We start from the raw sequence: 13879 nt of genomic DNA on the forward strand, positions 1-13879 counted from the left end.
TAATGCAAAAAATAGCAAATAATGCCATGAAAATATAGGAATAATGTCTTATTATGCATATAAAAAAGATCAGGCATTCATAATATATGTCAGATTATGTTTTATGAAGTATTACTTAGAATTAAGGTACTATTCAGTGCTTTACAAAGTTACTGTAATAACTCTTTCTTTCCTGTCTGGCTTTACTTTGCTGCTTCACATGCTTGACTAATGCTAATGTATTTACTCCCATAAAATATAGATCCCAACAGATAAGAAAGCTGCTCTCTGAAAGTTTACACAATTCCCTTCCTGCCTTTACATTTCTTTTGTTCCTGTTTTAACTCAACTGAAAACTGACATATTCCTTAACAGCACTGAATTCTGCTCTTCCCTACTACAGTTACAGCTGCCCATCCATATTATTTTGTCTTTTCTACATTATAATATCACTGAGGAATTGCAGTCAATGAGACTGAGATCCCTCAGGGCCAAGAACTTTGTGCAAACATGCACAGAAAACAGAGCTCTACTCTGAGGAACTTCTGCTGTAGAGTAACCGAGAGCCTGAATTTAGACACTGAGATCTGCCTTTGTTTTTTTAAATTCCAGCTTAGACATACACTACAAACAGTTCATTGTAGGCTAGGCTAGGCTGTTGGATCACGCAGTTTTACACCATCGTTAGCAGGACATTCAAATTATGCATTCTTATCTCTACGGAGCTAGCCCGGCTTTTAATTCCTACAAAACCACCTGTTAATTTAGCTTAGTACTGATATTCCAAATCCGTAACTGACATGTTTGCCACTGAGGATTAAGTATTTTGTTGAATCAAGATATGCCTATGCCAGATCTCTTTGGTTCACAGAACATAACACGTGGCAGACTTTGTTAAAAGATTTTAAAGAATCTTTTCTATCCAGTGTTTTGCTGAGACATGCAAGCAACCTGGGTAGACTGAGAAGCAGCAATTCCTGTTGTAGAACACACGGCTTTTGCCATATCAGGTGAAAGCATTACCGTAACTCTTTATTTATGTTTGATTTGTCGTTCAGTGAATTCTTTCCACAAGGAAATCAGGCTGAAATTTCATGGCTGACATTCCTAGAATCATGTTAGCATCTTCTGAAAAGGACAGCTAGGATGCTCCCAACCCCTAGCTATTTGACTTTGTTACTTGAGCCACTTCATCCTAGTATGACACAGAAACTATTCATAACTAGAACCTTCCATATATTTAGTTTATTAGCCAACAGCCTCTTTCAACACATGAATTTCCAGAAGTGTTTTATTTCAGTCGATTAAAAAGAGGTGTCATGCCTAACTTCTTGTGAGTTAACTCATGACAATTAATTTAGATGTAGCCTCCATGCAGGTAATGGTACCTCTCTTCTTGCTGTTAGGTGTCATTCAGAATGGCAGAATTTCCCCGTCTTAAAGGTCACAAAACCAGCACAGGGAAACTTGCACCTGGAACAATACTTAATTACACAGTAAGTACCTGAGTCCAAACTGTGACCTTTAAAATCCCTCCAGATAAAAAAGCTTAGATCTGGAAATCTATAAAGTTAATGGGCACTTCTCTGTTTGGTTTGGAAGACTCCTCACTTCTCACCATTCTGCTTGCGTTTTTCTCAGAACTGCCATGACCTAAACATCTACTTGCCTAATTCCCAGTTCTGAGGGACTAAAAATTGAACAAAACAGACACACACAGAATCATCTGGACTCAGGATGCCCTGCGTTCCTGTTCTTGCTCAAAGGTTCACTTCACAGCCTGGGGGCTCCCTGTTATTTTAGCCGTCAGGTTAAAACATGATGCTGCCTTTTGCTCTCTTGGCATATGTATTTGTCTTTAGAAGTCTTGAATTTCCTCCTGCCTGACAAAACAGCTTTTAAAGAAATAGTAGAAGTGCATCCTCCTGTAACTTGCCTTTTGGAAGGAAAAGAATAACCCAACTCATCAAGTGCTGCTGACACTATTCTCAAGGTGATGGCTCTTGTGCTTCTGGATCTTCACTGGGTGAAAATATCTGGCATGGTCCTGACTCTCTCAGAAAGGTATGGGAGTAGAAACGCAAGCCTGTTTGTTTGTTTGTCTGTCTATTTTTCTCCTGGCAAGTTTTAGGCAGTTACATGCTTAGGCTGTGGACTTGTGGAATCACCTTTTAAGTCTTCCAGCCCTAGAGATCTGGATTCCATGTGCAGCTTCCTTTCCTTATATTTTAGGTTTTGAAGGACTAAACTGCACATCCATGTCTATATGATGTATGTATTCCCAAGTCAAAATTACTGTAAAAGACATCAAAATATATGCAGTAGCCTTATTTACCAACTACCTTTGGTTAGTACTTCCAGGAATTCCCTGAGTAATACCACTGTAATACAAAGGCAATTTTACTCTTTTTCTACATTTAGTCCTTGTGCCTGGTAAAACCAAAGCATTTACTAGAGCCAGCTTGAGGGATCAGATTATGTTCCACTTTAAATAATGCTTAACATTTGAGCCCAATCTTTCATACATTTTTTTTTTAAAAATCAATTTTCAGTTATGCCAAGTTACAGTAAATGGTAAAAAACAAGCACATACTTTGTAACTTTCAAGATGAATTTCATTTATGATCATCTATCCATGCTAATAGAAAATGCATATGCATGTCAAATTTCAAGCAAGATAATGCATTTTTTTCAATGTAGAGAATTGAATGAGAATTCAAAAGATAAATATAACTGGCGTTAAAGGAAAGGAGAACAACCATAATATTAGTAGCAGTAACATTTTGTTACGATCCTGATTCTCCTGTTATCCTTCTGGTTTTCTTTGCCTCTTTTATGGGTTTTAATTATTTTCCTATTGTATAGTTCATCAGACCTATTATTTCACTCTTTTATTGGAAACAGTCTTATAAAACCTATCATCAAAATAAATTTCTCTTGTATGGATTTTAAAAGGTTACACACCCCGTGGTTTCACTGTGTTGACTGAAAGCACAAACAGTATCTCTACAGCTTCAAGTCTGATGAGTTGACAAAATTAATGGAATAATCCAGCTCTTAGTAAAATTTCTCTGGAATAAATTCCATTTATTCTTTCACTATTTTCCATAGTTTCTTCCCTATTTCATACCATATATTTTTGTTGTATCCATGAATAATTTAAAATTTCTTGGTGAGGAGCTTAGTTGTTCTCCAACACAGAATGCAGACACCATAGCATATTCTTTCAACAACACAATCACAGACATTGGTTTGGGAGAAAGAAATCTCTTGGCTTCTTATTAATTTTTTTTAAATTATCACTTGCATTGCCTTATTGCTCCAAAGCTCCACATTAAACTGAATTGTGGGACAAATATATTACAAAATATGCTAAATCCCAAAGAATCATAGAACCTTAAGGTTGGAAAAGACCTGCAAGATCATCAAGTCCAACCATTAACTCAACACTGCTAACTCGACCACTAAACCATGTCCCCAAGTGCCACATCTACGCATCTTTTAAATACCTCCAGGGATGGTGACTCTACCAGTTCCCTGGGTAGCCTGTTCCAGCACTTGACAACCCTTTCAGTGAAGCAATTTTTCCTAATATCCAATCTAAACCTCCCCTCGTGCAACTTGAGGCCTGTTTTCTTGTTCTATTGCTTGTTACCTGGGAGAAGAGGCCGACCCCCACCCGGCTACAACCTCCTCTCAGGTGGTTGTAGGGAGTGATAAGGTCCCCCCGAGCCTCCTTTTCTCTGGACTAAACACACCCAGCTCCGTCAGCTGTGCCTTGTCAGACTTGTGCTCCAGACCCTTCCCCAGCTTCATTATCTGACTCTGGACATGCTCCAGCATGGCTTGTTTTAAATTTACTTACCATAAGATTATTGAACTGTAATCTAAAATGGAATTAAATACAAAACCTGAAGGAAATGCACAGTAAAAGAAAAGAATTGGGAGGATGGACAGAGGATATACAACAACTAATGTGACTAAAGGATTATTTTATACAGTTGGTAGTTTCAAAACATCTGATTTTCTTTTAATAAAAATATAAAGAAGTCAGTATGTCTCAGCTACAGCTCTAGAAGTCTATGCTACAGTACGAATTATGACAATCCTAGCGCTTATATCTCACTTTTTTATAGCAACCTTATTAACATCTAGAAGATCTAATGCATTTGTTTAGCTCTTTTTAATTTTGGATTTCTTGTATAGTTTTTCAAATGCCCTTTATCTTGATTCACCTAAAAAGACAAGTATTTTATAAAACCTTTTTTTTTAATTTGGTATCATATAATCCCTGGAAACTTTCAGATGCCAGGTTATTTCAAGAAATCGTGTGAGAAGTTTAAGCCAAATGAATGAAAGTTTCAGGAATTCATAAACAACTGAAAATGCAGTCTTCAACCACACCTTCATTGTGGCCAACCCAAAAGCATTTCAGTGCTGATGACAGGTCATGCCAGCTTTACAGCTAAAGTGCAGGTGAGAATCTAACAATGTTAAACATTCACTCAGCATACAAACCACTGGCACCTTGCTTATGACTTTGTGCTGCTTTGCAGTCACCATAGTGATTACAGTCCATGCCTACTGAAAAATGGAAAGGATTGATAAGCCCTAATACTAATTTATTTCATGATGAAATGTTCTTCTCAGTCCCCTTTGGTGCTCAACACCAAAGTTTTTCTGAGTCTTTGAGATGACCACTGTTTCAGCCATATGACATTTTCTGACAACAGGATGGCCATACTCTACTGGCATTCAGAGAATTTTCTTGTAAAATCTCCGAGAAACCACATCCTAAGTGTCTTATGCAGTTACTACCCTGCATTTCACCCAGGACAGCCTTCAAATATGATTTGTAAGAAGCAGTATTAAAATAAATAAATTCTAGACAGAATTTCGAGAATCTCCACTGCCTGTTCACAAGTTGTAAGAAGAGTGCAGTGAATGGATGCCTCTCTGGACCGTTTTATGACCACTCAGACATACTACTTTCGAGCACCACTTAGCAATTTGATAACTTAGAGCAAAGGAAAGTAAGTCTATACTCAGCACACTTTGCATCTTTTACTGTGCATATATGCACAGCTGCTCTCTCCAGAACACTTAACTGTGATTCTCAAGATAGCCAAGTTTATTGTTGCTATTCTCTGCCACGTATGGCAGTCGAACAATCAGTGCCGTTTCATTTCAGTAACACCAGAGTGAAGGGTAAGAAACGTGGATTGTGATAATATATTAACATAATTTAATTTTGCAAGTAACTGTTAAACTAGAGTACTGCTCGTATTTACAGTCTGACTTTTATTACTGGGTTCTTAATATTTCTATGGTTTTTTCTCCCTTCTGAAAAGAATAATCTCTTTTGAAGTTTTAAGTGTCACTCTGAATTACACAGTGGCTGTTTATGAGGTTTTTCACCCAAATTATAACTATTTTATATTTCAAAAATAAATTAAGGTTTTGATTAGCAACTTTTTCGGAATATTACTTAGGAAGGTTTTGTCACTCAGTGAAAAATCAGTTGTGCTGGGCAGGTTCCTTAGGAGAACATTGGGGCAGAGTCAGTCTCTGAGTTCAGCAAAAAAGAATTAATTTCTCCTTAGCTGTATCCAAACTATCTTGATTTTCTTGCATATATCTCATTGGGGTTTTTTGGTATCACATTTCTCTCTTCATGTTTTAACATACTCTCTCACCCCAAACTCAAGTCCCACAGCTGTTTCTCCTGCAGTGAGGGATTTTTGCTTTTTTCTCATGCAAATTTTACCAAGGCTGCCTTAGGCATTATCTCAGTGTTCAGTGTCAATGTATAATGGGATCAAATACCTTTCTCTGAGAATGTCAGCTTCAGCCTTCAGTGGATACAGAAGATCTGTCAACAGCAGAAAAGATGTTGCTTCAACACACCAGAGACTGTCCTTTCTGTGGCTGTTATCCAGGATTTTGCCTATCTGTGTATTACAGACTTGTACCTCTTAGGTCTCATTTTAAACTATTGCTCAGACCAGGACTGTTGCTGAGATAGGCTTTATTTAACATTTTACATTTTTCAGGGACAAGGGCAAATGGCAATGCCTTCATATCTCCTGTCTTCTCTCCGTACTTTTAACTAGGTTTTTTTGTACAGCCATTGGAAAGCTTTGGACTCTTCCATATGGTTCATGCTATTGCAGAACAGATGTTGTATGGGCCTATCTAATTTCACATGTATTCTGAGATTGCTGGCAATTACAGAAGCCTGGTTTCCATGACACAGCCAGTCCTGCCTTCCCTTCAGTGGACAGGTAGTCAGAAAACAGAACTGGAACCACTTCCATCCCCCCTGAATGTTCCAGCAGACAACTGCGACATAAAACTCTGGCAGTGTAAAGGGTTTTAGCTAACAAATTGGAGCTATAATGGCTTAATAACTGTGCAGAAACTGCTTTTTATAATACTTGCTTCACAACCTGCCTCTACTTCACTGAGCCCCTCAATTAAAACAGTATTTCTCTGTGAACAACTTCTGAGGATCTTTGCTCAGCAGCTCTCTGTGTCTCCGTCTTTCCTTCAGTACAAGTTCAGAATCCACAGGAGATTCTTTGGCATTTAGGAGTCCTGCCAGAGTAAAGTCTGGACTCTTGTGGCATTTTTCAGAAAACGGGAGGTAAGTAGCAGAGAATCAACATAGCCTGATAATGGAAGGGTATCTGAAAGGAAGGCATTTTGGGGACAGGATGATGATTCTAAGTAGCGTGGGAGAGAGGGCACTGCCTGAGATTTTGCCAGTAATTTGGCTAGCACTTCAAAGACTTCCTGCAGATTTTCCATGAGCCACCATGTTCCCTAGCCTACCTTAAATTGCTCCTGGTCATCGTGATGTTCTGAATTTACCAGTGGCCCACTTCCCAAACATGCCTCACATAATTGTTCTCATCTACTGGGTCTTGACAAGATTGACTGCAGAAAACTAATTTAATATCTCTTAAGTGTATCAGAAGAATCTGAAAAATTGCATCATAACTCATTTATTGACTCTGCTTTCCTCAAAAGTTTCTCAAAGGTCTTGAAAGAACTTAAATTTCACTAAAAAGAGTAACACTGATTATGACGATGTGCTAGACAGACCCTGCCTATGAAGAAGGTGAAGTCAGAAGGACCTTCTATGAGGTTTTTGGGAAATAGAGACTAGTGCTAAGCAATTCTCAAAATGAATAATAACTCCTCGCATCTTCATCAATAGTTTTTTAAATGACTAATTGACTTGGTACTGTAGCAGGTTAGAATTCAGTTTAGAATCAGAGTAACAGCAGAAATTAGTGTAAATAGCTGTATTTCATCTTATTATGTGAATGCCAGAATAACTCTACTATGTCTGCAAAATATATGTATGCAACACAAAGAACTGCATGTTGTATCTACCCACTTCATACCAAAGTGCAAGTTTCCACAGACACAAACTCAAGTGCCTATTATAAATTACAGTCCTGAAACTAATCTTATGAACTTAACCTCCACCAGCATCAATCCTGTTCAGCAAAGAAATAGGAAATGCTCTATTAAAAAAGGCTTTTCCATATCAATCACTTGATAAAAGAGATGTGAAAGAAATGTCTTTGAAGAAATGTTGCTCCCTTTAAACTAAAGTTTTGCATTTTCTGAGTTCGGTCTCTATGAAAACTCCTGGACTGACAGCCCCAAAAACTGTCATCTGTCTGTTTAGGTTACACAGCATTAAGCATAATTTCTTGTAAATCATTCAACACAGGCCTGAATATAGTTTGATTTCCACCTAGACTCACATCCAGGCACGTCTAATGAGACAGCCAGTAGTGCTAATTGATAGGTTAATTCTGCAATGTTGATTACTGTCTGCTAGGAAAGGGATCAAGCCCACCATCTGATTTTCCACAGACCACCAAACAACTGAGTGATGATCACAACTTAGTCCTTGCCAAACTAGACAGATGGAGTTCAACCACCGAGTGTTTTCCAAACTCGTTATCCAACTGTTCCCTACTTCTGAATATTTTCACAACAGCAAAAAAACTCTCAAAAGCCCCAAATCTTACCTTTTAAGAACTATTTATAGTGAACTTACTGTTCTAATCATACACAAGTACTGCAAAACTACACCACAAATAACAAATGTGAGAAAAATTTTGAGCATTCCATCAAGAGTAATGAGAAGGCTTTTTTGCCTTGTGTTATGCTGGATATGTCTATAGGTTAATGAACAGAATTGGAGCAGCTGGCTCATCCTAGGCTGCATGTTTTCTTTAGTTCTCCAATTTGTGTTCCAGCCCTACTGATACTCTGCCATTGCTGTAGGTGGTAGGGGAGCTGTGGGCAGGTTGTCGCTGGTCTTCTAAAGCTAATTGGAACATGTAATAACAAGAAAAACACTTGTACAATCTACATTTCATTTCACACATTGACAAATTTATGGAAGCCATACTGAAGGCAGAGTACAGTCAAAAAATTACAAAAGCATGTTGGTCATAAGCAGTATGGAAAGGTGACAATCAAAGGACTGACTTCTTTGAGGTTGGACAGTGTTTCAAAACATGCTTTATTTGCTCTGCCTTTCCTGACCATTGTAGATAAAACATCTAATTTTTTAAGCCCTGACATTAATAGGCTTTTGCATTGAGAAAATTCTCGGGAATTAAAAACACTTATGATGAAATACTGCTGTATGAAAGACTGACATTACTGTTACAGAAACAAAGTACTTTATTTTTACCAATAGGCACATTAATATAAATGTCTCCCAGAAAAAGACCATCAAATCTGAAATTAATTTAAAATAACACTGCAGATGTGCCATCAAACAACAATAATGGTACAGCCCTAGAATTTCAATTCCTAAAAGAGTCGAAGAAACACAGCAAGATCTATATAGAACAGTATTATGAAGACCTACCTAGGCATACGATATATACCCTTATATTTAGGTGCTAACATTTGCTTTTTCATTATCAGGAGCAGATTCACACTTTTATATTTTAAACTAATGAGGAAACAAAAGTTAATGTAGTACAGTAAAGTCATAAAGTTCTTGTTCACTCTGTAAAGAACGGTTATTTCATGAAACATATGGTGCCATTTAGAAAATCTGTAGTTGGAGAAAAATTCTCAAAAGTGATCAGGTTATCATATAAAGGAAAAGTAGTTTTAAAAACTGCATGTTTTTCTCAGAAGATTCTCTTTCTAATGTTAGTTGAAAGGATGTAGCAATATTTTAAATTTACATTTTGGTGCATTCCAAATCTAAGTGCTGCTTGATGTTCTGGATTCCTCTCCATATACTCTTAAAAGGCATTTAATCAGATGCTATCTTTCGGTCCTTTGAATAAGTAACATTGCCATTGTTGCCCCAATTACACCTGAAAGATACCTGTGTAAGATTGTGTGGCTGAGAGAGAATAAACTTGTACTGAGGTTTAATTCCTTTGCATTTAGTACTTAGGTTTACATTTATCAAGGGAAAACTGAAAAGACTGAAACTCTACCATATTCCTTTGCTTAGAAATGTCTCTTCATTTCATTAATTGAGAATTTTTGTTTGTCATTGCAAAGTGTTAATTCTTTGATAGGTTAAGTAAATAAAAGTTATATTTTGAGCTTTTTTCTGTAAATGGCTTTGGTAAAAGATATAATTGAAAACGTTCAATTCAGCTTTTGTATCTAATTCTTTAAGAGAAGTATCCATAAAACAGCTGGGGTTTTGTTTTTTCACCAAAATTCTTCATAGGAATAACTAGAATAACTAAATGGCTCTTCCTTAAAACTTCAACATGCAGCTGTCAAAGCTAAAACTCTCCAAGCCAGAACATTCTTATCAGTGAAGAATTTGGGAACTAATTTGTAATGAAAATCGCCCAGGCACATCATCATTGTCAAACACACTGGAGAACAGAATATTCCTACTGAACAAATTACTCACCAAGAATCACAGCAACAACGGTGAAGAGCACAAAGGCATTCCTCATTAAATAACTTTTAACATCGTCCTTTGTTATGCTCTGCACTTTTTTTTTTGCCAAAAGTGTACGTTTCCTGACTCCTTGCTGAATGCGTTCCATCCTACTTCCAGGTTTTGGATCTTCTCCGTTACCTTTACTCATCTATCTTGCAGAAAGTTTTCTTTTGTAATTAACTTCTATCAATATCCTTTCAGGAAAGTGGAAGACTCTTTGAAGTGGGAGGTACTGGAGAAACCTGCAAGACAAGAAATATCAAACATTGCAGTAAGACTTCAGAGGAAGGATAAGCCATATGTTTACATGGAAGCAAATATTCTTCATGTTTCAGTAAAATTTGAATTGTTTGTGACATCTAAGCTGTTGATTTGCAGGTTTTGATACAATCAGATAGGTGTCCTGTGTCTTCAGACATTAACATGAATCGCTGCTATGCTGCAAAACCCAGGATTAGCTTCTTTTTCTTGCCATTTTCTAGTGATATACTAATATAAAATCAGTACAATTCAAGGAAAGTTAATGTGTTATAGTGTTTAAAACTGTCTTTCAGGCTTGTTTTTAACCTGTTTATCAGGGTTTTTTGAAAAAAAATTTTGAAAAAATTTTTTTTGAAAAAAATCTCACCTTCACATTAACCATTGGAGAAAGAAATATTTTGCTCAAATTGGTACATTTAAAATATTCTGCATTTCAGATATTTTTAAATGATTGAATGAATTGGCTCAGTTCCTCTTTTTCACATGGCAAAAGGCAGCAGGCACAGTTTATTTATCCCTCAACCACTATTTAAAAGATAGGAGTTTGACAGTTTTATGTTAATAACTTTCATCTTTTAACTCTTTTATAAATAAACTACCCCGAGCGCATCTGTAGAACATCAGAGGTAACATACCACTTAACTTGTCGCTTCAGATTCACACTGCAGAGTAAAGTAATGCTTAGCTTGGCCTGACAGCAATTATGGACATATATCACAGAATCAGAGAACAGACTGAGTTGGAAGGGACCCATCAGGATTATCGGATCCAAATACTGGCCCTGTACAGGACAACCAAAATTCACACGACGTCTGATTTTAAGAAACCACACACTGAATCAACCTTAAAATGATTTAATAATAGAAGTTTTTCACTAAGACATTATTTTCTATTTTAAATTGTGCGAGTTTTGGTGGCTGATGGGTATGAATTTGTTTAATAATGGAGCCTGCTCAACAGTATTTTCCACACAGAGAATTCCATTTTCTGAAGTCTTAGTTAATACACTGGCATGTTTTTATGAAGAAATTAGAAATTAAGAAATGCATTGAGTTAGGTGCTTTTGCTGAAGTCTCTCATCTCTCTCCATGTACAAGCAGTTCCACATCTTACTTTTAATACATCAATTGCCTAAATATTTTTTTTTTAAGGAAGCATTTAAAATATAAATACACAGAGCTTTCAATCCGCATGTTTTAAAGAAATTTCATGTCGTAACAAGTTTATTTTGGTGGTATTTGAGCGTTCCTTCTACCATATGTTTCAAGATTGGCACTTTAGTGCAATATTCCTCCCCGAATTTTAACAGAACACTAGAAGCTTTGCTTCTCAGAGAGTGGAAACATTCTGAGAATGAGCTACATATTTAAATCAGTCAGTATTCTACCTTGGACACGACTACTGTGTACAAGCAGGATTTTCTTTTTTTGTTCAGAACAATTACTGTAAATATTTCGTAAATAAGAACAATACAAAAAAAAAAATTAATAATTCCCAGTCCCTTTTCTTTCCAGGACGTTTTAACGCAGCTAACCTGTCCCGTGTAACTTACATCGAAACCAAGAAAGAATACGGGTACAGCCAGAAGGACCGCTGCATTAAGTACGATACAAAGGCAGAGAGCGGACTTCCCCTCCCACCCGCGATGGAGGACAGGGTGGGCTCACCTTCTCGGACCTGCCCGTGCTCCAAGGGCGCGGTGGTGACGGATAAAGCGGGGGCTTCCCGGCGGAGACCACGGAGCTGCGGCGCCGGGCGAGCAGGACAAACAATCTGCACGTGTTGGGGAATACGACAGCTTACTATCACTGTAACTTAAGGAAGGGGAGGAGACTGTGAGCGCAGCGCTTGGGGAGGGGGGGGGGGAAGGAAAAAAAAACCCCACCAACCCAACCCACACCAAAGCACACATCAGCAGAGAGGGGGAAGCGGAGCTCCTGGAATATTGATTAGTCTTGGCACAGTGAAAGCAGGGTCACTTTCTTTGTTTTTCCGTTTAGACCACTTTCACGCTTTGTCGGTTCAGCTTCGTTAGAAATGCAAAATCAGGATCCGGGAAGAATTGAACGATCCCACACACACAGAGCAGGGGAGGCTGGAGCGCTTCTTTATTAGACATTCCAGACTGGATATCTGAAAAGCCTAAACATAATTATATAACACTATTCCTGTGGGGTTTTAATTTTTTTTTTTTTAATTATAAAATATCTAAGCATGCTACTTTGTTCTAGAAAGAGGCACAGTGTGAGGTTATCACGTATTTTGTAATTCTTAAAGACAGTTACTCAAGATCTACTCTTCCCAAGGTGGTGAACCAGACCTATCTTTCAGAAGCAACTGGAGCATTATCAAGGATAGAGAAAAACATGATCTACTATAATTCTTTGTATGTTTCTTGTAGATACTCAAAACACACGATAAGACTTGCCTCCTGTTTGGCAATTTAAACTCACTGATAGCAAGCCCCCATTCAGCCTGTTTCAATGCTAGAGAATGAATGACAAAGGGAAAAGCATAAAACATCCACTTTTGAGAAAGAATTGGCCTTCAGTTTTTCTAGCATTTCAAAGTCCATGGTGTTGAAAAGATATTTGCTGGGGGGAGCCAGGGGAATTCCGAAAGAACTTTACTTTTTAGAGGAACATTTCCCTTTTAAACATTGGTAAAGTCAGGTTAAAATGTTCCATAATTATAGTTCAGTGGATCTTTCATGAGATTTTAAGTGTATTTCCTTATAAGAGAAATACTGTAAATCTAAATTTATATAAATTTATGCTAAATATATAATTAATCTATATATATCAATCTATAAAGGTTTGTTTATAGATGATGTTGACTTTTAGATTCGCTTCCTGAAAAGTCATTTTAAGTGTACAGAAAACCACTTCTGTACTAGACACACAAAGTACAGTTAGGCACAAAATAAAATTAAGAGCAGATTTACTTCCACACAGCTACAGTAATGGTTTTGCTAAAGTGTTTTCTAATTTGAATATGATTCAAATAATGATGTAGAGTAGAATAATCTTACAATTATTCCAAACTTTCTCGTGATTAATGTAGGTTTGAGATTTAACTGTGTATCATGGAATCTTGATCTTTGGTATCTAACTTCAGAAAGAAAGTAAACATCTAAATTAAGTTATTAATTAACTTTTTTTAAAAAATCAAGAAAATATGTTGACAGATTGTGTTGCAAAGACAGGAGCACATGCTGTATTTTCTTGCACCTGGCAGCTTAAGTGTCTATCTCCTTTTTTTTTTTTTTTTGTGGTGCAGTTTTTAAATACTTTCACCATTTTGTCTGTAGATGGGAAATGACCTTTTAACTAACCTTTGGCCTTTAGTGATCTACTCATTTGATCTTTCTTTTTGGAGTATGGCATGCTTTCTGCAAAACCTCCCAGATAGGCTCTGCCCTCTGTTCCTATGAATGGTAATGATCCACTTGCCTTAATGGGACAGGGGTCGGGCCCCAAATGAGGTGATCCAAAAGTATTTCATCATTTAATACTCTCATTAATAAAGGAGTCTATGAGAAATGAAGATAATCTTGTAAGAAGATTACCTATGCAGTGAGGCAAAATGAAAATAGACAATAATCAGTCATACAGCTCTTCTGAACTTCAGTAGTGATACTTTTATCAACTCTCAGTGAACAACAGATATTACACAGCG

At 37.0% G+C, this 13879-nt stretch overlaps 1 protein-coding gene across 1 annotated transcript in view; it reads right to left on the reverse strand.

The window, feature by feature from the left end:
- The window catches only part of SLC1A3 (solute carrier family 1 member 3), a 65592-nt gene extending 53557 nt beyond the window's left edge, over positions 1 to 12035 (reverse strand). Inside the window, exons 1-2 of the mRNA XM_018077322.2 lie at positions 11869 to 12035; positions 9908 to 10182 (exon numbers count right to left, since the gene is read on the reverse strand). Coding sequence (XP_017932811.1) covers positions 9908 to 10088 — 181 coding nt within the window. The 5' untranslated portion in view covers positions 10089 to 10182; positions 11869 to 12035. The remainder of the gene's footprint in view (positions 1 to 9907; positions 10183 to 11868) is intronic.
- Positions 12036 to 13879: the final 1844 nt, after the last annotated feature.

This window comes from Manacus vitellinus, unplaced genomic scaffold, assembly GCF_001715985.3.
Source record: "Manacus vitellinus isolate BGI_N305 unplaced genomic scaffold, ASM171598v3 scaffold_36_pilon, whole genome shotgun sequence".
NCBI classification, from domain to species: Eukaryota; Metazoa; Chordata; class Aves; order Passeriformes; family Pipridae; genus Manacus; species Manacus vitellinus.